We start from the raw sequence: 26,093 nt of genomic DNA on the forward strand, positions 1-26,093 counted from the left end.
GTTGGTCAAATTATTATTATTATAATAAAGTGTAAAGTATTTCTGAAACTATGAAATCACAATGATGGGATTCTGAAAGACTATTCATCTAGGAGATGCATCAGGGATTCAAAAGGAATGTAATAAATTGAGTAGAGCTCATCTGACCATGATTGTCCAGAACACGTAAGGCCTGTTACCTCTGCTTCACAAAGAAACTCAGTGCTACAGAGCTATTTCAGACAGAAACAGGGAGGAGGGGACTAGTGTTGGTGATGGTCAAATATGGGCGTGAAACCAGAAGAGCTAAATAGTCTGCAATTACATGGGATGGTTGGAAGGTGCTGATTTAATGCAAACGTGCTTCTCCCTGAAGATGGTGCCCGCCTTTAAGACTACTAGTGAAGGCAGGTTGAGATGGTACCACAAAATGCTATGTGAAAAAGAAAGACAGCAACGACATTTGAACAAACTTCCCGAAGGGCAAAACCAGAATCAACAACAGACCAGAAAGCATGTTTTAAACTGACAAGATCAAAGATCCTGGGCTAGGGCTGAATTTTTTGAACCCCCCCAAAAAAGTGACTCCCCAAAAGGCAAAGTGGGTAGAGTACAGAGTAGTTTGAAAATTAGGGCAGTACTCTTCTGGGGCCAGGCAACTAAGTATCTTGTGGTAGCAGAGGTCAAAACCAAGGTTAGATATAGGTGTCAGGTGGAGCTTAACATCTGTGAGCCAGAAAGGAGCCCTTGAGGAATGGCATGGGGTCACTATTGGAAAGACAGAGAAGTGGGGGTCGTTTCCAGTGTATATGAGAACTGCCATAACTGTGATTTCACAGAATGAGGATATAGAGAACCAAGGAAGAGAGTTTGGATAAAAATAAGAATTTTAATAGCAGTGATCAGAACTGTCAAGAGTCAGTCTTTGTGTAGTGTGGATATCGGCACACTTCTTCTCTAAAGGACCAGACAATAAGTATTTTAGGCTTTGCAGGGCACATGTTCTAATTGTAACTACTCAACTCTGATGCTATAAGACAAAAGCAGCCATAAGCAAATGGATGTGGCTGTGTTCTCATAACACTTTGTTTTATGTTCTCATAAAACATTTTGATTTCAAATACTTTGTACACGTCATGAAATCTTCTTCTTCTTTAACTTTTTTCAATCATTTAAAAAGGTAAAATTCTTTCTGAACTCACAGACTGTTCAAAAGCAGCTAGCAGGTTGGATGTGGCCCACCGGCCATAGTCTGCTGATCCCTGGTGTCAGGAAATTGGGCAAAGAGAACCAGCATTGGCTTTGAGATTCTGAATCCTTTGGAAGTCAAAGACCCTGGCCCAATTCTAAAACTAGCACCAGTGTCAATCTTCCGTTGGCCCTGTGATTTCCCTTTTCATTTCTGTTCTGCACGGTTGTGTCCTGTTGTTCTGCTCTTTTTAAACAAGTTCCATATTCAACACTCCTCACTCGGGCTACATTCTATGTAGCATTTGTGAAATGCTTAAGTGAACTTTCAAATTAATTATGCTGCACAAATAAATGTAAGACTTAACAAAGATAATGGGAACAAATGGTAACTGCTGTTGTTATAACAACGGTCATAAACAATGGTTACATCATCTGCTTTTTGAGTTTGTGTTGCAAAAATGTACAAACATCTTTGTCTTAGAGGATTGCTCTGTACTGGGTCCACATCTCTCCTCCTTGTCTTCTTGACTTTCTTGACATTGCCCTGGAGAATAGGCATGATTAATACAGAACTTTTAATAAAGGACAATGCAGATAACGTTTTCACGTTTACAAACATCTGCAATGTAGGAGTGCTAATCTTCGTGTTCTGCTCCGATTGTTCAGATGAGGTAGCAGAGGTTCAGAGACGTTAATTGGTTTGTTGAGGGTCACTCACTGAGTAACTGGCAGAGCAAAGAGTCAAACCAAGTGTCCTGACAAAAATGCTCTTCACTTTCCAGTATTCCCTGCCCCCTCCTCTCATCACGTGACCCTGGGATGCCAGGTGGGCATCTGTGTGTTGAAGGGTTTCCTTTCCCTTCAAGTGTAGATCAGAGATAACCAAGCTTCATTAGTGAAGACCTGTGCCTGACAGAATGGCCTGGATGCCTGTGCCATTTCACCAATGCCTCAGCCTAAGTTTCATCAATGAATACCGGATGATCAGTTGCCAGCTTTCCAACATACCCTTTACTTTCTTTTCTCTTTTTCTTTTTTCCCCCTGATGTTTCCCAACATGGTGTATATCATCAGATGGTGAAATAACTTACATTCGCCCCTCCAAGCACTTGGCAAGCACCTCCCGTCCTTTAGTCCTTTATTCGCACAGTGGGAAGTTTATAGTCAATATGAATTGTAATAGCTCTAAAGGGCTGAATTCTCAGCACTCTCCAGCTGTAGAACTCTCCAAGGCAAAACACACGTAAAGTGACAACTCAACATGAAGTTTTTAATTCCCTTTTGTATCTCACTTGTATCTTGAAAGAGACACCGCTGTGACCCTCCTGGCTCTCTCCCACTTTGCCTTTAACTCACTCAGCAGCCACGGCGCTGGCGCTCGGGGAGGGCGGCAGACGGCCTGTCTCCCACTAGGCTGCCCTATCCATTAGCTAGGCAGAGAAGAGAGTTTTCTTTTTAAAAGGCACATGGAAACATCCTCAAAGCTGATGTTTAAGCATCACATGAGGACAGCAGCAAGCATCTTGATATTATCAAGTCCTGTGGACAGCACCGACTGTATTTCCAAGCTACTTTTTTAGAAATGGTAATGGGGGAGGCTGTTTGTCAGGCCTCACACTCCTGCAGACTGGCATCCCAGCTTATAGCTACATGTGCTTAATTTAATATGGATAGTATGTCGCTTACAGAGAAACGACAAGAGCACATCCCACTTCAAGGCTAGACCATTATATGCCAGGTAAGTGTTGATTTAAAGTAGAAATAAGAATTTTCTATTTGTGTTTTTGTTTAATTAAAACCTAGAACAAAGTATTACTTTTGGTTAAATTTCAGTTACTTTCTGCTATTTTAATTAAATTTCTTATCCAAATCAGATGCTGCTAATTGTGAACTTGTTTTTTTTGCAGGTGAAAGAAAGGATGGCAAGGAGACAATTAGCAGTCAGTCATTCACTATCTCCATTCAACAGACATTCATGAGGATCCTCCGATGTCCACTGGGAACCTAAGACGAGGCTGTAGGTTTGACGAAGGGGGAGACTGAGGCTCTGGAAAGGCTGTCTAAGGGAAATGATATCCCTTGTGACAAGAGGTCACATAGAAATAGTATAGGCCAAACTCTGGGTCAGACAGAATGAGGGGCTGTGGAAAGGCCTGGAGGTGGATGTACGAAGCTTGCTTGCCACATGTGAGCTAGGACACCTCACTCAAGTTCATCTTTAAAAACAGGAGAAGATGCTATTGTCAAGGACAAGGATAATTACACACTCTAATGCTCACTGTCTGCACGACTTTGATGCCACCACACATGTGACAAACGTTTATTGAGCATTTTTTTATACCAGGCACAGGACATGCATTTACATGTGTTATCTCATGTAATATTTACAGTAAGTCCAGAATATGTATCCTACCACGATCCTCACTTTACAGATGAGGTGACGTAGGCTCAGACAGTGTGGGCAATGTGGCCAAGGGGACACTGCTTAGAAAGTGGTATAATCAGAACTCAAGTCTTGAGAGTTCATCACGTCACGCCTCTGTGTAAGCTCAGGCCCCGTTCCTGGAACCCAGTCCATGCCCATGAAAGACAGCATGCCAAAGATCCAGAACGCAAGGTTCTATTTTCAGCTCTACCTCTTACTAGCTACTTGACCTTCAGCGAGTTATTTAACATTTCTGTGCCTCAGTTCCCTCATTTGTCAAATATGGATGATAACAGTATTTAAACTCACAGGGTTGTCCCAAAGATCAAATGATCTGACATAGGTAAAATGCTGAGATTTAGTAAGAACACTACAAGCCTTTGCTATTATTGTTTTTATTACCTTTATTAACCTTATAAGCGCATCTCTCTTCAATTCCCTTGTAATCAAATGAGAAGATCCATCAACTCTTAGGCCTGAGCTTCTTCTGCCTTAAAAGCTGTAGTTTCTTAGAGGCAGCTTCTAAGTAACTTATTTGTGTTCAATTGTCATTTTCTGAAAATCAGCATCCACATAGAGCTGTAATTAACCTTTTATTGGGATTCTCCCACACAGGTTAAATGACTTGCTCAAAGTAGCACAGAGTCAATGACAATAGCTGGAATGGAATGAAGGCTGCTGCTCTCCTGCCTATACTGTGGTAGATAAAGTAGCTACTGTAATAGTGGAGTCATTAGGCATAGAATAAGGAGCACAAAGGAGGACAAATGGCTACTGGAATGACATGCTAAGACCTGTCGTTTATTCCTTCTATCACTAATAGAGTGGAATGCTGGCAACTATTCACCTTAGATGGTTTGGCCACTCTCATCCCCAGAGCTGGAGTTTGGGCTATATAATATGATATGATATGCAGTAGGGCATTCTGAATCAATAGATTGTCATGTGTTCAGGCCTAGTCTGACACACAATTTAGCAGCCAAATTTCCTTGGGAAATCACAGACTCTCCAAACATGGGTTTTCTCATCTGTAAAATAAGGTTACTAGCAATGTTAACTTCGTATGCTTGTTAGAGAATCAAATGGAAGTATTTTAAAACTTAAAAGTGGTATAAAAATATAAACTATTTGAATTATAGCAAAAAGAGATTATCTGAGTTAGCAACTCCTTTGGTAGCTGAGCTGATTCACCTTGATTTTTGCTATCAATAATAAATCAGGACAATAGTAAGCAGTAGAGTAATGGGTTCAAGTGGGGACTCTGCAACCAAAATGCCTGGTTAAGTCTTGGCCACCTCACACACTAGTGTGTGTCTTTGACAAGTTACCTATGTGAGCTCTCTCTGTCTCAGTTCCTTCATCTACAAAAGAACAGTAATAGCACCTATGTCACAAGGTTGTCAAGAAAATTAAAGAGTTCATACATGTAAAACACTTAGAAAAGTGCCTGGAACACAGCCAACCTACTATAAAAATATTAGCAACTATGGTGATGATGATAATGAAGAGGAGGAGAAGGACAGGATAATGGTGATGATGATGATGATTCCTCTTTCAATCTTCTCCTTTTCATATGGATAGAATCTAACCATTTCAGACTGCTGCTATTTTTCTCATTACTACCACTTGCATTCTCAGGCACAATACCACTAGCTCCTAGGCCAAGAATTCAGGCTTGCAAAGTGATCCTAGGGTTCCTTATTGCTGTCCGCATGATGACAATGAAGTAGGGCTCTCATCAAGGTCCTTATAACCATGACAACATGAGCAGCACCACTCTACTGAGGATGTCATTGCCATGACAACACCTGAGTGACCAAAATCAAGAGGCCTAGGAAAGTTCTGTGATAAAGAGAGAAAATACATCAACACACAGAGGAATGTGACTGTTAGAGCAGAATGGGGACTGGTCAAGATGGATGCTTGAAAGCAAAGCTAAAGGAAGCAAAATGATGTTAAAGAAAACATTGTGGTCACACTCACTATGTTTCCTTGAATTCTCGAGGGCCATGGGTTCTGGGTGGAAACAGAGACGCAGAGAGGGATGAAACCAATTCCCTCCAATCCTTCTATCTTATTCAGTGTGCCTTATAAATCAAGAATTTCTCCCCTCTCAAAGGAAAGAAGTGCCTGTAGGGTAATGGGGACAATGAGAATGGGTTGTTAGGACTCTGAGGAGAAACATTTTGGATAGATATTCAGGAACCTACCTGCAAGTGAGGATTAAGTGGAGACGTCACTACCTTTCTTCCAGGTTGGTGAGCTCTCCTCCGTCTGTAACATTATTCCAGACTAAATTCTGAGATTGTCTGCTTCCTCTGCCCTGCCTGAGCTAGACTCAGCAACACTGGGGCAGCAGGGATGTTTGCAGAATCTCCAGGGCATAGATCTTTATAGAGCTTAAATATTTGCCCCAGACAACTATCTCCCCCAAAACAGGACTTAGGCTGTGTTTGTCTGAACTTCTAGGGTATTTAGTTGGCCTTCCTCTTCCATCCCCTTTGGAGCTTCCTCTAGGCACAGAGGGGGCTTCACTTAGATAATTACCTGTGGCTAGAAGGGATGGCTACCCAAGGCTAATTTGGTTCTTTCTCTGGTTTTGAGGAAAAGATGAATTCAGATATCCCTGCTCCAATTGAGATCTGGTCATGGAGTGTCAAATATTGAAGACATTGAGAACTTCTGTCCTGGTCCCTAAGGAGGGGTTGGAGAATTCCAGAAATTGTCCTAGGCCCCCATGCCCTTTCTTATGGGCTTTTTCACACTCCAAGCAATGTTTCATATAAGTGCTTCAACCAGTGGAAACTTCACTAGACCTCACAACAGACACTTTCACCTCCAGACGATGTTCCTTAGTGTCAGAGACAGAGAGTTGCTTTAGCAACACGGTGACTTTGGCTCCAAATTCCCAGAGCACGCAAAAGCCACATAAAGAAATTCTAAGGTCACTTGGCTGAAGATAAAAATGTATAGGTTGCTCAACAAGTAGAGAACAGTCTTGGCTAATTCCTTCTTTTATTTCATCTGAGGAAGAGGGACAACTGAGAACCCTATGACAAGTAATAACAGCCAACGAATGGCCAAGGGAAGCCGGGCTGCAGATTAGACTCCTCCAACCACTAATAACGTATTCTGTTACCCTTTATAGCAAAACTTCTCAAAAAAATTTATTACTCTCTCCTCTTCTTCAACTCATTCTGTCCCTTTCCAATTAATCTTTTATCTACCGTCTTTCACCAGAACCATTCTAGCCAATGGCTCATATAGGTGCATTTTGTCAATTCTCAGGCCTCATCTCCCTTGACTTCTAAGCAACACTTGTGCTATTAATCACTCCCTCCTTTTATGAAGCATTCTCTTCTCTTGGCTTTCAGATTTCTTTCCCAACTTTCTGGCCACTTCCTCACAATCGTCTTTGCGGCATCCTCCTCCTCTTCTTGACACCCAAATATTGGAATTCCTCAAGGCCCAGTCCACACAAGTCTTTTCTGTCTATCTTCACTCTGTAGTTGGTGATAGTCAGCCTCATGGCTCTCAATACCATCTGAATGCTGGTGACAGCTGGATTTATTTTTCTAGTCCTTGTAATCTTGCATGGCCAACTATCCACTCAACATTTCCACTTGTGTATCTAAAGTACCAAGTTCCTTATTTCCCCCTACAATCCGGCTCCTCTTGAAGTTCTTGTTGGCAGGAAATGATATAACTAGTCACCAGTGGCACAGACCACAAATCTCAGAGTCACCCTTGATTCCTAACTCTTTCTCATAACCCCCATCTAATAAATGAGCCAACCTTGTCAGCTTTGATCTCAGAATATATTCCAGATGAAACATAGTCTCACCATCTTCAGCCCTACCACTATAGTTCATGCCATCATCATTTCTTGATGGACTAAAGCAACAGTATCCTATCTAGTATCTCAATTGGTACCCTTACACCCTCCCCACCTGGACCCCATCTTTCTCTTCAAGCAGTTAAAATGGCCCTTTAAAAACATTTGTTAAATCATTTCACTCTCCTGCTTAAAACTTGCCAGTGTTTTTTATTGGATCAAATTCCAAAATTTTTAACATGGTTTTCAAGACACTACATAATCTGACTCTTGGCTCTCTTTACAACATCCACAATACTCGTCACTTCTCTTTGTGTCAAAATTCTTGCTATTCCTTATATGCACCAAACATATTCCCAACTCATGGCCTTGGAACTTGCAGGTACCTCTGCCTGGAAACCCTCTCTTGGTATGTCCCATTCACCTCTCACTTCACTCAGGTCTCTAGGTCTCTGCTCAGGCTTACTCTCAACACTCAACCTAAAGTAATACCACCTATCACTCTTTACTTCATCTCTGTTTTATTTTGCTCCATAACGCTATCTCTCCCCGACATTAGGTTGCATATTTATTTATTGAATATTGCCTATACTCCCACACTGCAGCCCCACGGGACAAAGGCTTTGAATGCTGTGTTCACCACAGAGTCTGAAGCACCTAGATATGCACTGTCATGTTTTAGGTACTCAATAAATATCTGTTGAATAAAAGATGATTTATTCTGCCTATTTATCATACCTCTGCTGTACTCTATCATTTATGTTCAATCTAAGAAATCCTGATTCCCTAAAAAGAATAAATAAATAAGTCTGGGTTGTTATGATCATTTTTGAAGAAAAGGGAGCTAACCCACATAGATCAATAGTCAGAAATAAATCACACGCCAGCTAGTACCTAATTTCCTACCTATTGCCACATGGGAGAAAAGCTAGACAGATAATCTCTAGTCCCCCAAAACAAGTGATAAGGGAGGCCAAACTGGCTTAGCTCCCACCCTCTCTTCCACCCCACATTAAACCCATTACCAAGTTCTAGCAATTTGGCCCTCTACACATCTCTAAACTCTATACTGTATTCTCTACTCTTGCTATCTCAGATCTCTGACCTTGACTTTTTAATGTATTCCTAAAGGTCAGCCTCCTTGCTCTGGATCACAAGAAGTCTTGACATTGCCAACAGCTATCATCACCCCACCTTCAGGCTCAGGAATAAAAGGGATTTCTATCCCTTACCACAGACACAGGCTGCAGCTGAAACCTGTGAGGTATGATTTCTCTGTCTTCCTCTGGGAACTATTGGGATTGAAGCCACCAGGCCTCACACCTCTCACCGCCCAGGTGACCGCGCACCGTGTATTACCCCCTCCCCGCATCACCGATGCCCTGCAGCTCTTTCATTCTTCACTTGTCCCCATCTTCCAAGTCTGATCACTGTGCCCGCTGGAACACTCATGACATAAGCAAAATGCTCTACTAGGCCCTTAGCCTCTAGGCTGAGCATTCCCTGAACTGCCTTTATTAATTAAAACCCAGCTGTTTCCTGAGGGCAGTGCTTCTTCGGTAGCTCTCTGAAGAAATTGCTGGGTTGTTTGTTTTGGCATCCGGAGGCTGGGCTGATGGTTCTCCTTACTCCTCACTTGGAGACCATTCCCCTTTCACATTTTCATTGAGAACCTCTGCTCCTTCAAAGCCCTTGCCCTCTGGCACTGTTGCGTCTACCTTTCCTCTTCCTTGCTGCCAATGACTGATGTCTTGCACTCTTCATGATTCTAGGAGGGTTTTCACACTTGGCTCACAGCCCAACTTGTCGCTAACTTAGGCCACTGTCTGGGGTGACTTCAACATTCCCTCTGATGATTTGTCAGACACCTGCACTGTCAGCTACCTGGACCCCTCTTCTCCCTGGACCTTCCTCTCTATCTCAGCCATCACTACTGCTGTCATTGGCTTGAACATGTCATTCTCTGGAACATGAAGTCACTAATTAAGGGCTCACGATTGCTGATTGGAACCTCATAATTTTCCAGCATGCTTGTTCAACTACTCACACTATAACCCCATGCTGACTTTATTCACTCATTCTTTAAACAAATACTTATTCAATGTCTATAATTTGATAGGCACCATGTTAAGCATTGGTACACATGGTGGTAAGCAAGGAAAAGCATGCTCCCTGCCCTCATGAAGCTTATGGTCTCTGGAGAGGAAGGCAGGTATTAGATAAATTATAGCCACATGGCCTCCTCGATGATCCTTGAACATGCTGAGTGTGCTCCGAGGGCCTTTGTATTCACTGTTAGCTCTGCCATGAATGCTTCTGCCGGAGTTATCCAAATGTCTCCTCCTCCAGCTTTTATGGGGTATCTTCTTAACGAACCCACCCCTACCTATTCTTTTTAAGATTACAACCCCAAACAAATGCCTGATAATCTCTTGCCTCGTATCTTGATTAATTATTCCACAATAATTACCATATAACACATTGTAACGTTTACTTATCAATGGGCTTATTTTCTGTCTCTCCCTCTAGAATATAAGCTCTGTGAGGCCAGGCATTTTCTCTGCTTTGTCATTTGTGTGTTTTCAATGCCTAGGATAGTTGCCTAGCAGACAGTAGGTGCTCAATAAGTGACTACTGAATAAATAAATGAATTAATGTATGAATAATCAAAATTGTTTTGCTAAGGACTTTCCCTAGGGGCAAAATCCACATCCTCTTTCTGCTTAAGTCCTTTTCTGGAATGGTGTGTGACAGAATAAATAAATCAGTGGCGGGAGACAGCCATTTGTCTTTCTCTGTCATGCAGATGACTGGCCACATATCTCCAACCACAGTGACCCCAGTGAACCACTCCGTAAAGGGCAAAGCAGTGATGCAAGGAATTAGAGAAGGAATACAAGGCCTCCTGGGCTGCAGATCAGTTAAACAGGAGGAGTCCTGAATCTATTATGAAGGAATGATAAAGTCCAATGTCATTCTTTTTAACTCTCTGTTAGAAGAGAGAAGAGGGACTTGTTTTTCGGGGCAAAGGGAGGGGGTGAGTGGAGATGAATCAGCCTGTGTTGGAGAGAAATAAAGGGCTAAAATGATCCTCCTAGGGAAGGAAGGGCTACATCTTCCTGACCCCAAATTCCAAGGCAATGAACAGACTAACTATGCGGTAGTATTTGGATAACCTGTGCAGCCTAGTCAGGAGGGAGGCTGGAGCCTTGATCTTAGAGGAACTGAATTGGTATTCTGCTCATTCCTTTCCAACTGCCCTGGCTCCACTAGGAAGAGCAGTTTATACCACCAGGAAGACGAAGTATGCCAAATACCATAAGGACACGTAGTGAAACTGAATGGAGTCAGATAATGAAAAACATACCCTGGAATCCAGCAATTTCTTTTCATATCTAAAGCTGTTAAAGTATAAAACAACCTAGTAAGAACAATCAAAGCAGAAGACATACCATTGTGTGAGTGAATGGTAGTATTTAATATGAGGAAAAAATAAATCAAGTCAGAGAGGAGCTGCATCACTGCCATGCACCATGGTCCAGGTGGAGGGGGAGGGAAGAGAGCATAACACCCATAAAGGCTGGCTTAGTGGGAGGAAGAGAACTCCCCTGAGAACTGAGGAGAGGTCAGCCCTCCATGCTGGGGCCATGCCCTTTGTTCAGAGGTATTCATGCAAAGATCCACTGAAAGGAGCCTGAGATCACTGGGGAGGATGGAATGCTGAGGCCAAGGACACTGGCCAACCTGGAGTCCAGTACCTGGAGTCCAGCACCTGGAGAAGAGTATGGATGAATTTGCAAGAATACTGTGAGAAAGTGGACAACCCAAGGACCATAGGCCCTGGGTTGGCAGGAGGTCTGAAACCAGAGAGTAGACATCTCCCAGAGATCTAAAAGAAGCAGCAGGTCAAAAATCAGGCAGGAAATCAATACACATTAAGAATATGGATCTTGGAGTCAAAAAGACCTGGATTTGAATTTCACTTTGGCCATTTAATATTTGTGGGCATATTATCCTCTCAAATTTCCATTTCTTTTTTGCTAAAACGAAAATAATGTCAACTTATTAGGGCATTTGTGAGACTTAAGTGATAAAATATATGTGAAACAGAGTGCCCAGCATGTAGCAAATACTGTAGAGCACGCTTCTCAAACTGGACTGTGCAGCACATCACATGCGAGATTTGTTAAAGCGCAGATTTCTGGGTCCCACCCTAGGTCTGAGGTATAAAGCAGATGCTGACGCTGCTGGTCCAGGAATCACCCTTTAGAATGGCGCAACACAGCACAGTGGTTAAATGCCTGCGTTCTCGAGACACTGCCGGGGGCTGGATTTCAGCTCTGCAGCTGGAGCTGTGTGACCTCAGCCCATTTGCCTGACCTCTTGAAGCCTCAGCTCTCTCATGGGTGAAGCAGGCTAATCACAGGACCTGGCTCACACTGTTGTTGTGAAGAATACACACCACTATGGTGAATGTTTAGAAGAGTGCCTAGCACATTTTTCAGCATCCACAAACTCTTAGGTATTGTTATTATTGGGTGATAGAGACTCTGGTTGCAATTTAGACTCTAAGGAAAAAGCAGTCAGCACAGGTCAAGACAAGATTCAGGATCTAAAAGTAGGTACAAAGTCAGAACTGCACATGGACGTCCTAGTGACAAGGCCAATTTGAACGGAAACTTTCTCCAAGATCTCATGGCAGTTCTTGGTGGATCCTAGACATGGAACTCCTGAAGCCTTTAGCTGGTCTGCAGGGGTGCGATGGTGAGGAGGTTACTGTGGCCGTGGTACGTGGTAAGGCCCTGCTGAGGCCTGCCAGGACTCCTAGTAGAGCTGCCTGTTATGGGCTTTCTCAGCGGTAGGATCTCCTGGCCTGGAGGGGCTGCCATTTTAACAAGTCTCTGCATCTTACTGAGCCAGGGCTGGTTTGCATCTGTGGGGAAGATGATACAATCTCCTTGCTTTTATGTTTCCTTTTTTGTTCCCTCAAAACAGTTCTGCATGGTAACGGTCACTAAGTACCGGCATAAATAGCGGAAGACTCAGGAGAGTGTGGGGGAGGATGCTGTTAGCAATGTCTGAATTCAGCAGACGTCTGATTCTACAACATTTTTCAAGGGTTTTAAAATAATTGGGTAAAACCACAAACAGTGTCTGCGGTACGCACTCCTGCCCTTGGTTTCTAGACTGAGGCTTGATTTCATATGTTCTCAATTCAGGCACACTGAACTCATTAATTTCCCCACTAGTCTTTTTATGCTTTTTCTCTTCTTTGAAGTAGGAAGTTGTACATCTATAATATTGCTTTAAACCAGATTATAAATATTAAACTTACAAAAATCCTTATTGACATTGGCAAATTTTACCCTAACTGCATCTATCTAGCTGTAATTTTACAGTTAAAGAGAATCACACAGTTAGAGTGATCTATACATGTCTTCCTCACTTTCTTCTTTCTCACTGTGGTCTGCACGGCTGTGTTTCAACCATTTGGATCACTTTGCCCCACACCTGAGGTTGTGCCACGGGTTTATCTTTATTATAATAAATCGCTTTCTCGTCTAGCTTGGGCCTAACGCCTAATACCGCACGCTCCACTGCTTCCCTGGACAGGAGATCTGCCACTTTCCATTATGGTGCAATTATTTTTTTCTCCCACCGTCAATGACCACTGTGATATCTTTTGCAACAGCAATTACTTGGCCCTCCTGGGATGGCTACTTGGGGTACTCTGGGAATTTTAATCCAGCACCTCCGTTAATTAGAAAATGGTGGGAGTGAAGAGGGGGTGATTACAAACCTTTGAATATCCATCCATCTGGCAATTGACTGAGTTTGGGCTTTTGTAAGGATTCAACCTTTTCAGAGAAAAGCGTTTTAGTTTTCTCCCCATTTATTCTCATCTACCGGGTGGGAGTGAAGAGGACAGGCCTGGCCGAGCTCCAGAGGTGACGCTGATGGGCACCTACTATGTGTGGTTCAGGGCCAGTCGCTTTGATTGGTGAGCACATTTAATTCTTGCCACATCCATGTTAGGATGGCATTATTATCTCTACTTTGCAGATGAAGAATCTAAAGCTTGGTCCTGGGGGCAGACCAGAGGGCCTTTTCTCAAGAATCCCTTTGACTGGTTTACGAAACATGAGATGACGGACAGATGGGAAGAGATGAAGCTCCTGGATCTGACCCTTTACTCGCTAAAACTGATTTTGTTTTAAATTATGCACAGACAGGCTTAATTTTAAAAAGGGAGAAAAAATACTGTATCTACAGTATTGGATACTTCTTCGTTCAAAAACCACTTACAGGGCCAACAATCATCTGGCGCTGTACTAGCGCCACTGGGGATAAAACAAAACCATGTAAGGACAGTTCCTGCCCTCCCTGATTCCCAGGACAACAGGAGGCCCTGCTGAGCCTGGGGTAGCTACAAGAACTGACATCGTTAGAAATGTGTGCAAAGTGCTGTGGGATCTCAGAGGAAGGGGGGACTCATTTGACTGAAGAAAGTCAGCAAAGGCTTTCCCACCAGTAGCATTTGGGCGTAGTTTCAAAATAAGAGTAGAACTCTATCCAAAAGGTGTGGGATGATGATCGGGAGAGCAGATGGTATGTGCAAAGGTGAGGATGCTAAGTATGTGGTGAATGTCAAGTTGTTAGTGTGACTACAGTGTGGGGTGCAATGGGGTCGAGGACCAACATGAAAACTCTAGGTGTCATGCCAAGAAGCAAGAAAAAATTAATAAAGAAGTGCTTCTTTGGAGAGGTTTATCACTACCCCAGCATAACCCAGCTGTTGAGTAGTGGAAGGGAATTCAAATCCAGTTGAACCTGCCTTCAAAGCTCATCTGTCAGGCTGCCTCCACACATAGAAATGGAGTCATTGCAGGTAACCAAAGCCACAAAGAAGGGCCAGTCATTCCATAAAGCTTGGAACTGCTCAGTCTTGAGCCAGAAGCAGAAGAATGGACGAGCTGGAAAATTCATACCTGCCCTCAGGAAGCAGATAAATAGAGCAGACACACTGGCCATTTCCATTGCCCACATCTGGGGTGAAATAACAGAGAAAAAGGCTCCTTCTCTTAGCTGCCTCTACTGGATTCTAACATTCCTGTAGAAGACAGGCAGGCAGCTGGCAGCTCAGCAGATCCACTGGGCAGGGAGCAAAAAGACACAGATCCCAAGGCTACCCTTCTCTCTCAGGTCCCCGTTTCTTGAGAACTTAGGTGACTTCCTGGTTTCAGAGCTCAGAAGCCATGACTGAAGAGTTAATTTAGTCCTTGAGTTCCCCCCTGGCTTACTGCAAACAAGATTTATAGCCTGTATCGATTAATTACAGGGCAACCCAACCAAAATAAGATCTCAAGAGTTGCCCAGAGTTGGCACAGATAGAGATCTTTTATAAATATCTTTTTCTTTCCTCTTTGTTTTTGGTCCTCTCCCGCTGGGTGGTTACCATCTGTGGGTAAGGTGATGCCTTTAGTTCCATTTTGTCCTTCTCTCCCATCCCTGGCTTCTCTTTGCTGGAAGTTTTCTTCGTCTGCCATCCTAATGATCTCTGTGCCACATGGGGCCCCTGACGCTGGTGCTGACAGGCTGCTCATTAGTGCCAGGGTGCTGCAGTCAGCCGATGGCACGCCAGAGCTCCGCTCCTGACACTTTTTCACAGAGCTGTCAGTGAAGTCATGGCGCCTGCCAGCTCTGGTTGAACTCAAGCTGTGATACCTCCAGTGCCAATTAGTGCTTCAGTGTCCTGCTTGGCTGGGGAGGTAGGCTTGTCAGTGCCGACAAATGGGAAAATAGGTGGGTGTGTGGCAAGGAAGGGCTTGGGGCATTGGCAAGTAGAAGAGCTCCTGCAAGGGTCTCATTGTCCTCACCAAGTGGTGTCTTGCAAAACTGTGAAACAAGGGCCAGGACTTGTCCACTGGGACTCTTCACATACAGCAGGAGAACTGAGGTGGGAAGGGAAAGATTTGGCCTCTGAGGAAGGTTGCTCAGTCCTGCAGGTATGGGTGTGGAAGGCATGCAGAAGTGCCCACTCCACACTGTGGAAAGAGAAGGCTTCCATAACAACGGCTTGATTTAGAACCCAGAACTCTAATTCCACCTCCATGTTTTTTGTGGCCTTGAGAAAAAACAACCAATTAATCTCTATCCCACCTCAATTCACACATTGTGGGGGTGGGGGGATTTTTAAAATAATATTTCTCTTTTTTGTACTGATTTCTTTCCTTGTATTTTTTAAACCCATGAGGGGCAGCAAATTTTTCATATACTGTTGAATTAACTTTCCCTGGTAACATCCAGGATTGTTTTACAGAGCCAGTGGCAGTCACTGAGGGCTTAGGCATGGATAGGGTTGGAAACAGTAAGTTACCAAAAGGATGAGGTGCCCCAGAAGGGCCAGATGAAGAGCAAGTCAGAGAAACAGACACATCAAGAAGAGTGACTGCAGTGAGGCAGTGATGAAGGCAGAAGGGAGCTCACAGAAGACGCACCTTCAAAGTCACTTGTGAGCCTTCTCAGCTTTTGTAAAAGAGAACTCGAAAAGGAGTCTCTCCATGTAGAAGTTGAGCCCTGCCACATCAGGTTCCCGACTAGGAGAACTTCAGGCAATGCTAGAAGATTCTGTGAAGACCACAGAAAATGTCCTAGAGACTTGCTAGCAGAGTTGCAGCAGTAAACACATCAGGTCTGAACTGCAACATCAAAGTGGAGGAGAGTTCCCTAAGGATCAAGAGGAAGTCTTGGAACTGGGAGAATAGACATGTTCCTGTGGGGCACTGGCAAATATAAATGCTTGTTCACTGAATCAACAAATATTTCTTAGAAGCTTTCTAGGTGCTGGGCATTGATTGTGCTAGGAGGTGAAGAATCAAAGATAAATGAGATGTAGGCCCTGGTCTCAAAGAACTCATGAATCAGAAATCAGGACATCTCTATGAGCAGATCACTGGACCTGTCTGAGCCCCTAACCAATATCTGGATACAAGGTGTTCTTTCAGTACACGTGGTGGTTTTTCTTCTCAGTGTTTTGTTTGATGGGAGAAAGGTGGGGCACCCACCTTAGGTGCACCCAAGAGGGGAGCTCCATTAGGACACTCAGTGATCCCTGATTCTATATGTATTGTGGAACCCACACATCAGTGGTCAGACTCATACTTTCACCTGAGTTTCACGTTGGGCTCCCAGGAATGTGGCAATAAGGCATCTCAGCCTTTTCTCTAAAGGTCTTACAATCCAACAGAAGCTGAAGACATAAAAATTGGGCTTTGAGAATACTCTTCTATGAGCGTGAGGTCCTAAAGAGCATCTTTTAGGATACATTGAAAGAGATAGTACTTCTGTTGACGTCGGGCAGACTCAGAAGAATAGAGAGCATTAAAGGTATCCTTTTGGAGATAGAAAGACTAGAACTTAAAGGCTGTGCTAAAATAAACTCTTGCCTAGACAAGGACAAAAGACAAGGCACAGGGTCATGAACGGGAAATGTGTCTAGAGACCATGGGCCCATAGATGGTACTTCAGCACCTGAAGTAGTACACTAACACTTCCACGGAATTCGGTGAGTGCTTATAAAACATTCATGCAGATCGAGGTGGCATTTCCGTGTGAGACAGTGAAATGCGGGCTATTCCTCCTGAAAAGACCAAGGCCTCTGCAGGTGCAAGCCACAGCTTCACACTCCAAAATAGACGTGCAGAATGAGGGCAGGTATCTTTACAAAGCTAGTGCACTTTCTCCCTGAACTCTTTGGAGCAGTAATTTCATGAGTGAACTCAAAAGACATACTACCAGTAACAAGTGAAAAACTACTTTTCATGATCAACGGCAGTGCCGAGAGGTAGCTTGGCAGCCCTTACCACCCTCTCCATCTTGGATATGGACAACTGACATTTTCTCCATCTGATGTAAAGTGCTAGGCAGATGACCTCATGGGCAAAGCCCCCCAACCCCCTTCCTACTAGACGGTCACTCCTAGCTTCTGCATATCAAAATGCATGAGCCACTACCACTAAAATGGTAGTTAATATTTCTGTATTCCTTTTCCATACAAAAGGTGATCAAGCCTGCAAATATAAATTCTAAAGAGGTCTATATAAGTTTATTACAAGCAGCACCATATGACTTAGATGGAGGAAACTAGGATTTTTCAGAAATGTACAGAACAAATGGATCAGTCTGGAGAGAGAAAATGCAATGAAGCCATTGGGTTGCTAAAAGTGCTTAGCCTCCATCAGCTGTCCACTTGAGGATTTAATAGGTGTGTAACTAAGAATGATCTTGATTGAAACATGATTCACCTGCACAGAATGAGACAAAAGATGACAATAGCTCTTTGCCTTGGGAGCTTTTGCTAAGGTGTGGCATATCTTTTTCTCCAAGGAACCCCAAGCCTGTCCCAACTGATTTAAAATAAGCACCTTTCTGGAAATATCTAGCGGGGAAAGATGAAGGTCTGACTGCTAAGGGTCTCTACCCTCAGTTGAGATTTGGCAGTAGCGCAATGACATCTCTGATCTCCAAATAATCAGTCACCAGGAAAACGGCACCCGGGTGAGTCCGAGGTGATTAGTTACTGCTTGGCATGTCTCATCAGTTTGAATCTGGGATAGATAATCTGGACCAGGGATCTGGAAAAGCTGTTCATCTAAATTACTCTAATCCACAGGTAGATTCTCATTATCCAGCTCCTCTCCCCTTGATCCATCTTCTGTTTCCATAGCAGCTAAAACCCCAGGAAAATGGAAGCATCTGGCCCAGGCTCAGTGAAAGTCCTCTGAGGAAATGAGTCTGCTAGATGGTCACGGAAGGAAGAAAAGGATTCTAAGGCACAATGGTATGAATTTCAGCAAGGTGATGGAAGAGGGTTCCAACGCAGAGGTGAGACAGAAGTAATTGAGAGGAGGGGAGAGAGACGGAAAATAAAAAGAAAAGGAAATGTAGAAAGAAATGCAATTAAAGTGGAAACATTTAGGAGGCTGTAAGAGAAAGGGAAAGTGAAGAACAAAAATAGAAAGCATAAAAGGGCAAGACAAAGGGAGAAAATGTACGGAGGAGCGGGAAAAAATGGACCCAGAAAAGGACAAAGAGTGGAGGGCCTGGGAAGGAATGAGAAAAGACCTCAGGCAGGAGACAGGGGGAGACCTGAGAGAGGGAGGGGCACAGTGCCTCTTAACATAAGGCAAAGTGGGCATACCTGGGATGATGAATGTTCTGCACATTCTAAAGGCACAGACCACCCTGGCATCCAATAGCACTGGGGACTCAGCATTAAGCAGTGATGAATAGTGTACACCATGGACTTAGAAACTGTCCGTCCAATGGGATGGCCCCTCCTTCGGATGTGCCCCAGGGTCACATTCCATCACTAATGATCTCACGCACAGCTGAAGCCCCTCTCAGATTTTGGGTCAGTCCACATGTAACGTAATTTCAAATCAAGAGATTGGCAGAGATGTGAGGAGCTCTCTCTGATACCTTTGCTCACAGTGGTAGCATCAGCAATGGTGGCATGGGACAGCTCCCAGGAATTCAGGCCAAACACATTGAAAGTCTCATGCCTTCTCTGAGAACTTCTATCAGGGCAAACTGTCACTGTCTGAGAGACAGAATTTGGTATTTAGGGCCCACTCATTGCCCTAAATTGATTTTTTGAAATGTCCAAGTGTAGCAGACAGTGCAATGCACTGCCACCGTCAGGAATGGAGGACGTCTGCCCAGTGGGGGGACGTGTGGCTAGTGGACAGCCCTCAGCTGCAGCCCTTTATGGAGACTGTCTCTTGTGAAGAGAGAGGCCTGGCCCTTCTGAGGACAGCCCAAATTCAGTGACTGACTGCTGTGCTGCTGTAAAGGCCAGCCCCCTCACCTCAACAGAGGACATCTCTGAAAGGTCATCTTAGCTTCAGAACTCCCCACAGGTCAGCTGAGACGTTCTACTGGACTGCAGTGCAACTCCTCCCTCTGCCCAACCGACTTCCTTTCCTTCCCTTCCACAGGGTTGATCCCAAGAGCACCTCAAACAGACTTCAAGCCAATCACCTTCTCAGGGTCTGCTTTTGGGGCAACCCAACCTGAAACACCAAGCAAACAGCCACCACTATTGTTCCTTTAGAATCCTTAAACCCGCACTACCCAACAATACACATACCTTCATACATACGTGCATGCATACATACATATGTATATATACATACTTACATAAACATGTTTCACGTTAACCGGCAATAAGTAATGAAATTAAGAATCGTTATTCATTTCTCTGCTCAAATGTCACCTTTTCAAAGCCCTTCCTTAACCAAACCTCTTGTTCTTCTGTCAATGTACGCTGCTCTATTATCTCATCCTTATCACCACCTGTTATATTGTATATTCATTCCTTTTGTCATTTTTCTCATGAGAATGTGAGCTCGTGAGAGGAGGAACTTGTATGTTTTGGTTTATTGCTTAGAATAAACAATAAACCCCAGTTTATTGTTTAATATAAATAAAAATAATATAAATAAACAATAATATAAATAATAAATATATAAATAATATAAATAAACAATATCCCCAGTGCTTAGAAGAGTGCCTGGACTATTGCAAGCACTCAATAAGTATTTAAGAACAAATGAAATAGTTTAAGGCACCTTGCATAAAAGCTAGCTTAATGATAAATGGCATCTTGCCTTAAATTCTAAAGGTTTAACGTTCAATCCATGAAAGCACAAAACAACACTTAGTCTGGTCTACAAAACAGCTAGACATTTAGACAAAGTAAATTTTTCACTATAGTCACACATTAAGTTATTGTTATCTAGGATTAATCAGAGTAAAACAACAACAAAACCACAAAACAACTAATGGACTAAAGACCAGATATTTGGCAATGCTGAAGAGGCACAGACTTGGAAATTTTCCTTTTAGGAATATGGCCATTCAAAGATTTCATTCATCATTGTGTGTCGGTGTTTCCTATCTCTTAAAACAACCAGCTGAACAATGCCTGCCACCAAAGCTGATCATTCCATCATCAAACACGACTAGTAAAGTTCACCCAGAACCTCTTACCAGCACTTTATCCAGAAACAACTGGGATTAATTTCCCAGGGATTGGAAAGATCCTCAACTATGATTTCTGAAACCATAGAGGATATACTTATCTTGCAGAGAATACCAAAATTCTCTGCAGAGCCCTAAGTATATTGTTAGGCTCCTAAAAACGTAGGACCCTTTGGACTAGATCACCGTAACCTCCTAGTCAGGACAAACAATTCTCCCTTTTCCTCTCACCACACGACACAGCAAACTGCTTCTCTTACCTTTGGGGGAGATGTGCCTCCAGGTAACTGTAGGTTCTGGTCTACCTGTTGCTATGCAGGTGAGGCTGATATTGTTCCCTTCATTAATGGAGATATCTGAAGAAATTTCTACAATTTTGGGAGACACTGTGGAGACAAAACAGGTAGAAGGACAATAAAAATCCTGCTGAAACATTTCTTTGTCGTCTTAAAATGGTAGTTGGCAGAATAGCCCAGGGACTGAAATTCATAAGAACTATAGAAGTAAATTACGAGACATTAGAGGAATTACCTTAAACATGAAAGAAATGTCTTACCTTGAATTTAGCTTTTATTTCCTCCTATTTAAACACAAAGTCAGGGAACCTGAATGGGAATGGAATCCACTGCAATACTGCAATAACTATTCCCCTAGCCTCCGCCCTCTCCCTGTTTCCACTCTCACCCCCACCCATCTCCAACACATATCCACGAGTCATTCTCCACGCTGCATTCAGAGTCATTTTTATATAATGCAGTTCTGATCATATCACATCTCTGCCTAAACACCTCCAATTGCTCCCCATTTCCTATATGATGACATTCAAGCTCCTATCCTAGTATACCAGGCCATTCAGAATCAAGCGCCAACCTATGTTTCCACTGTCCTTCCCAATGATTCCATCTCTGCTTACTCCCCTTCTCATCCCCAACACATCATGTCCCTCCTAGTCATCATGCATTGGGGATCTATATTGTTCTTTATGTCCTTCTTGGAAAACTACCAGTCATCCTTTAAGGTCCAAATCCAATGCCACTTTGTTGCAGCTTTTCCTACCGCTACTCCTCTCTGCCCTCCTGTATAACTCAAAATGAATGCTGCTTCTCATCCATGTTCCCAGAGTACACTACACACACCCGATGAGGCGACAAAAGGAACATCAGGTAGCCTTAACACACTTGGTCTCTTTCTCTCTCTATACCTAAATTAATCCCCCAAGGAGGGGAAGGGTTCATTCAAATTGGTAAATTTGGGGGCAGGACTCCCTCCCCACTTCCTTCATCATTTGTTTTGGAACCAGGCTTCCCGTAGGAAGCCTACATTCTGTTGTGTTCCTCTTTGTGCATGTTTCATGGGGCAGCATCCCATGGGGATGCGTACATCCTGCAGCACAGCCAGCAGCTCCTTGTGTGCACCCATCTCATTCTGGGGTTCAGAATTAGAAGCTCATTGCTGCTGCACATCTAAGTCTAATTCGCCAGTATCATCTTAACCACCAGTGAATGAGATATTTGGTTTGTATATGACTTTTCATTTGTCTTGTCTGCCAACTGGCTTATAAAGTAAGAGTGCCATTTTGGGGGCCCCAAACTCCAATCCTTGGCACTTACCCTATGGTTATTTGCTTAGCATCTCTCACCCACTAGACCATGAGCTTTTTGATGGCCTGAACCATGACTTACTTATATTTATATCCATGGTAAAAGCTCAACAAATATTTATATGATGGATTTACAATGGTTGTTCAAGGGAACCACCTTCCAAACTTGCTAAACGTTTGTAGCAACCTCAGAATTGGATCATTAACACATGTCATTTCAATTCTACTGACACTGGTTTTGACACATTAGTTTTTTGGAAATTAAGTGGTCCCTCCATCTGGCTCTCTTAGGGGTCTTCATGTTAGGTTCTTTCCTTAGAGACTCCTCGGAGCTACCATAGTGTGCAATTCCAGGACACATCATCCACCCAGTACACAATGCCATCTGGCCTGCTGGAGATCCCAGTGAAGCTGAACATCCACCTGGTTACCTGTTCCAGAGTATGACCCTCACATGAAAATCAGATTAGTTGGAAATTTCAGTGCTAGGTTTTCCTCTACCTGAACTGTTAATCACTCACTCCTAATTGGATTTTCTCCACCACAAAAAGGGAGAATCATGCAGATACCCTCTCTTAGCCTTTGTTCCTTTCCCTCCTTCCCCTTAAAATTGTCTTTCCCTCCTCCCTCATGCTCCACCCAACTAGGAACACTCATTAAAAAGCATGCACTGCATTTTTGTTTCCTTATCCCCAGGACTTGCCGTTGATTTTGGTCACTTAGACTCTTCTCTCCAACTATCTATACCTAATGAATTGTTCAAGGCCTGGTGGAGTTACCACCCCCTTCCATAAGGTCCCCCAAGTGGTCTCTAAGAGGATGTGACCTCTCCTTCTTGGGCATCCCATAGCCTCCTGTAAGGCATTTAAAATAAAGTCTCTTATATTTCATTTGTCTCATCTTTCTTCTATGCTATAAATTATTTGAATATCAGATACTGAGCAAGACTTACCCATCTTTTTTTTTTATTTTCTGCTGCCCTGAATTGGGTGTCTTCCATAAAGTAAGCACCAATTAACCATTTTTAGATTTAAATCCACATCAAGCTTCAGATGGAAAGGCAGTGTGTGTGTGTGTGTGTGTGTGTGTGTGCGCGCTTCCCTACACTCTCACAAATATTTGGTAGGACAGAAACAATGAAGAGTCAGTGTGGTGAGGGTTGAGGAGTAACCATTGGTTCTACAATCCAGGACTTCTAAGACATAAGATTGCAATTTATGGCTGTATCATTTTAAAAACTAGGTTGAATCTTCCAGAACAGAAAGATAATTGATGAGTTATGACTGAACACTTGATTTGCTGACTGTCTGAAGGATCCAAATTTCTAAACTCTCTTAGTTCTAGAATCCTTTACACTTGATGTATTTTATTCACAGAGTTTTAACTGGAACATTCACTTCATGAAGCTCTACTCCCCCAGCCCATACATTTGCCTGGCCCCTGCTCCTGCCCATCCTTGGCAGCCACACAGCCTTGCCTGCTTCCTGGAGGACAGGCTGCCTGCAGAATGACTGAGCTGGCCTTGCAGACATTGTTTCAACTGTGCAGGTAAGTAATTTATTGATCTGTAAAGCACTCCGAGATGCTCTGCAAGGGATTATGTCATGCCAACGCCATGCAATAAAATAAAAAATGATGGACTTTGTGAACACAGGGTGATTTAGAGTTTGTAGTTGGAAGTGTGCTTAAAGTACATTTTAAGTGGAAATCAGACTGGGTAATGAATTACTTTTGCTTTGGAAGGGCTTACTGGGAGTTCATTTCCCTGGCTTCTTACATGATAGCTAATCTGCTAATCATACACTAGAGAACAATGGATAGTCCCCAAGTAGAATAGAAGGTGGTTTGGGCCAAACCTGTCAGCACAGTAAGTATATTAAATGAGACAATCACACCTCATGCTTGGAAGAATCATCTAGAATTGTCTCCCTTCACTAACAACTGGAAATTGTCCAACTCATGAAGTAGAAGTTGGAGAAATGCTTGCTGTCCTTTCAATCCTGCCTAAGAGTGTAGCTCGAAGGTGGCAAGCTGCTCCTGGATGAATTTGAAAGGCAGACTATTCATGGCATAGAGCTGAGGTGGTTTGACCAGAGGTGCAATCCCAATTATTGGAACTAAATTGGCATAGTGCCTAAGATGCTAGCGGATTAGAAGTATCATATTCTAGGCGGCAACTTGTAGCACACTGCCAGTATTTAAAATGAAACTGAATTGATAAGGATGCACTGTGGTCTTAGCCAATCCATGTTCATAAGGAAGTTTTGGCCAACTGAGATAGCGATACTTATATTTTTATATTGTTTCCATGAATACATTCTACATCTTAGCCTCTTCTCATCATGCAGGCTGTTAGAAACAGGGTTCCTTTGTTTTCACTCATTAACTCACTCATTTATCATTCATTCATCAATATTCATTGATCACTTCATATACCAGCATTGTGCTTAGCAACAAGAACATAACACTAAAAAAGACACAGTCCTTGTCCTCAAGGAGTTCCCAGTATAGAGATATAAAAATAAGAAGCATATTCCTTTAATGTATTGTGACATAGAAGGATAGATAAGGTGTTGGGGAAATACAGAGGATACATACCTAAGCCAGCCTGGAGATGAATATCATGCAAGGCTTCATGGATATGTGACACCTAAGCTAAGCCTGAGAACTTAAGTAAAAGTTAATCAGCTCTGAGAAGGAGAAGAGGAAAGACATTCTCGGCAATGGAGACAACAGAGAGAGCAGCAGTTGAGATCCTGACTCTACTATGTTCAAACTGGGTAAGCTTGGCCAAGTCCCTTCACCTCTCTGTGCCTCACCTCCTCATCTATGCAATCAAGCTAATAATTGCATGTACCTCACAGGGTTCCTTTGAGGATTTAAGGGGTAAGCTTATAAAATGCACTTAAAGAAGCTCATAGCAATGTGAAGTACTCAATAAGCGAGTTTTAATACTGTATGTGCTTGGCAAACACACACGTAGTGTCAACACAGAATGGACAGCTGATAAATTTTAACCGACTCAAGGAAGCGCGGGATACAAAATCAACGAAGTAGGCTAGAGTCAGATTATGAAACAGCCTGAACGGCTAGGTCCTGGATTTTAACTCTATTCTATAGGTAATGGTAAGCATTTGAAATTTTTTAAAAAAAGGAATGCATATATATATATTTTGTGTGTGTGTGTGTGTGTGTGTGTGTGAGGAAGATTAGCCCTGAGCTAATATCTGCTGCCAATCCTCCTCTTTTTTCTGAGGAAGATTGGCCCTGGGCTAACATCCGTGCCCATCTTCCTCTACTTTGTAGGGGACGCCGCCACAGCATGGCTTGACAAGTGGTGCATCGGTGCGTGCCCGGGATCCGAACCTGTGAACCCCGGGCTGCGGAAGCGGAGCACGCGCACTTAACCACGCCGCCACCGGGCCGGCCCCGAATGCATACTTTTTTAAAAAAAGGTATCTTTAAGCAAAATAATCTGGTAACAATGTGTCAAAAGGAGTGGAATAGACAGAAGCTGGAGTTAGAGAAATCAATTTGCACCAGTGATGTTCGAGGCAGGGATTAAACTTTGGTCTATAAAGGATGGAAAGAAACGGCTACATTTGCGAGCAATGCCAAAGAAAACGTGTAGGTAATTGATGATTGCCTGGACAGAAGAACTAGGAATACAGAGTCAAATATGAATGCCATTTTGTTCAACAGCAGCTGGATGGCAGAACTAGCAGACCTCTGGATGTTACAGGGAAAACTACTTTATGGGAGAACATTAGTTTGATTAGTTTGACTCTGTTTTAGAAACGCTGATGGTAAGATGATAAGGGACATGCAGACAGGCAGAACTATCCTGTTAACAGGTGAAGTTACAAAATCAAAGGTCTGGGGTGAGGTCTGAGATTTGCTAAGAGTTCATGGTTCCTTAAAAATGGTCATCAGCTTGTTTTCACATAGATATATGTAATGTCTCTGCTGACTTTTGAGGTCTACATCTAGAAGACATACCACTATGGAAACAGCAAGAC

General features: G+C 43.1%; 1 protein-coding gene across 2 annotated transcripts in view; it reads right to left on the reverse strand.

Annotated features, from left to right (window-relative positions):
• NTM (neurotrimin) overlaps positions 1-26,093 on the reverse strand; it is a 396,615-nt gene that overhangs the window by 89,767 nt on the left and 280,755 nt on the right. For both annotated transcript variants that reach the window (XM_058544789.1, XM_058544788.1), the window contains exon 3: positions 20,735-20,860. In XM_058544789.1, coding sequence (XP_058400772.1) covers positions 20,735-20,860 — 126 coding nt within the window. The remainder of the gene's footprint in view (positions 1-20,734; positions 20,861-26,093) is intronic.

The sequence above is a fragment of the Diceros bicornis genome, chromosome 7, assembly GCF_020826845.1.
Source record: "Diceros bicornis minor isolate mBicDic1 chromosome 7, mDicBic1.mat.cur, whole genome shotgun sequence".
NCBI lineage: Eukaryota > Metazoa > Chordata > Mammalia > Perissodactyla > Rhinocerotidae > Diceros > Diceros bicornis.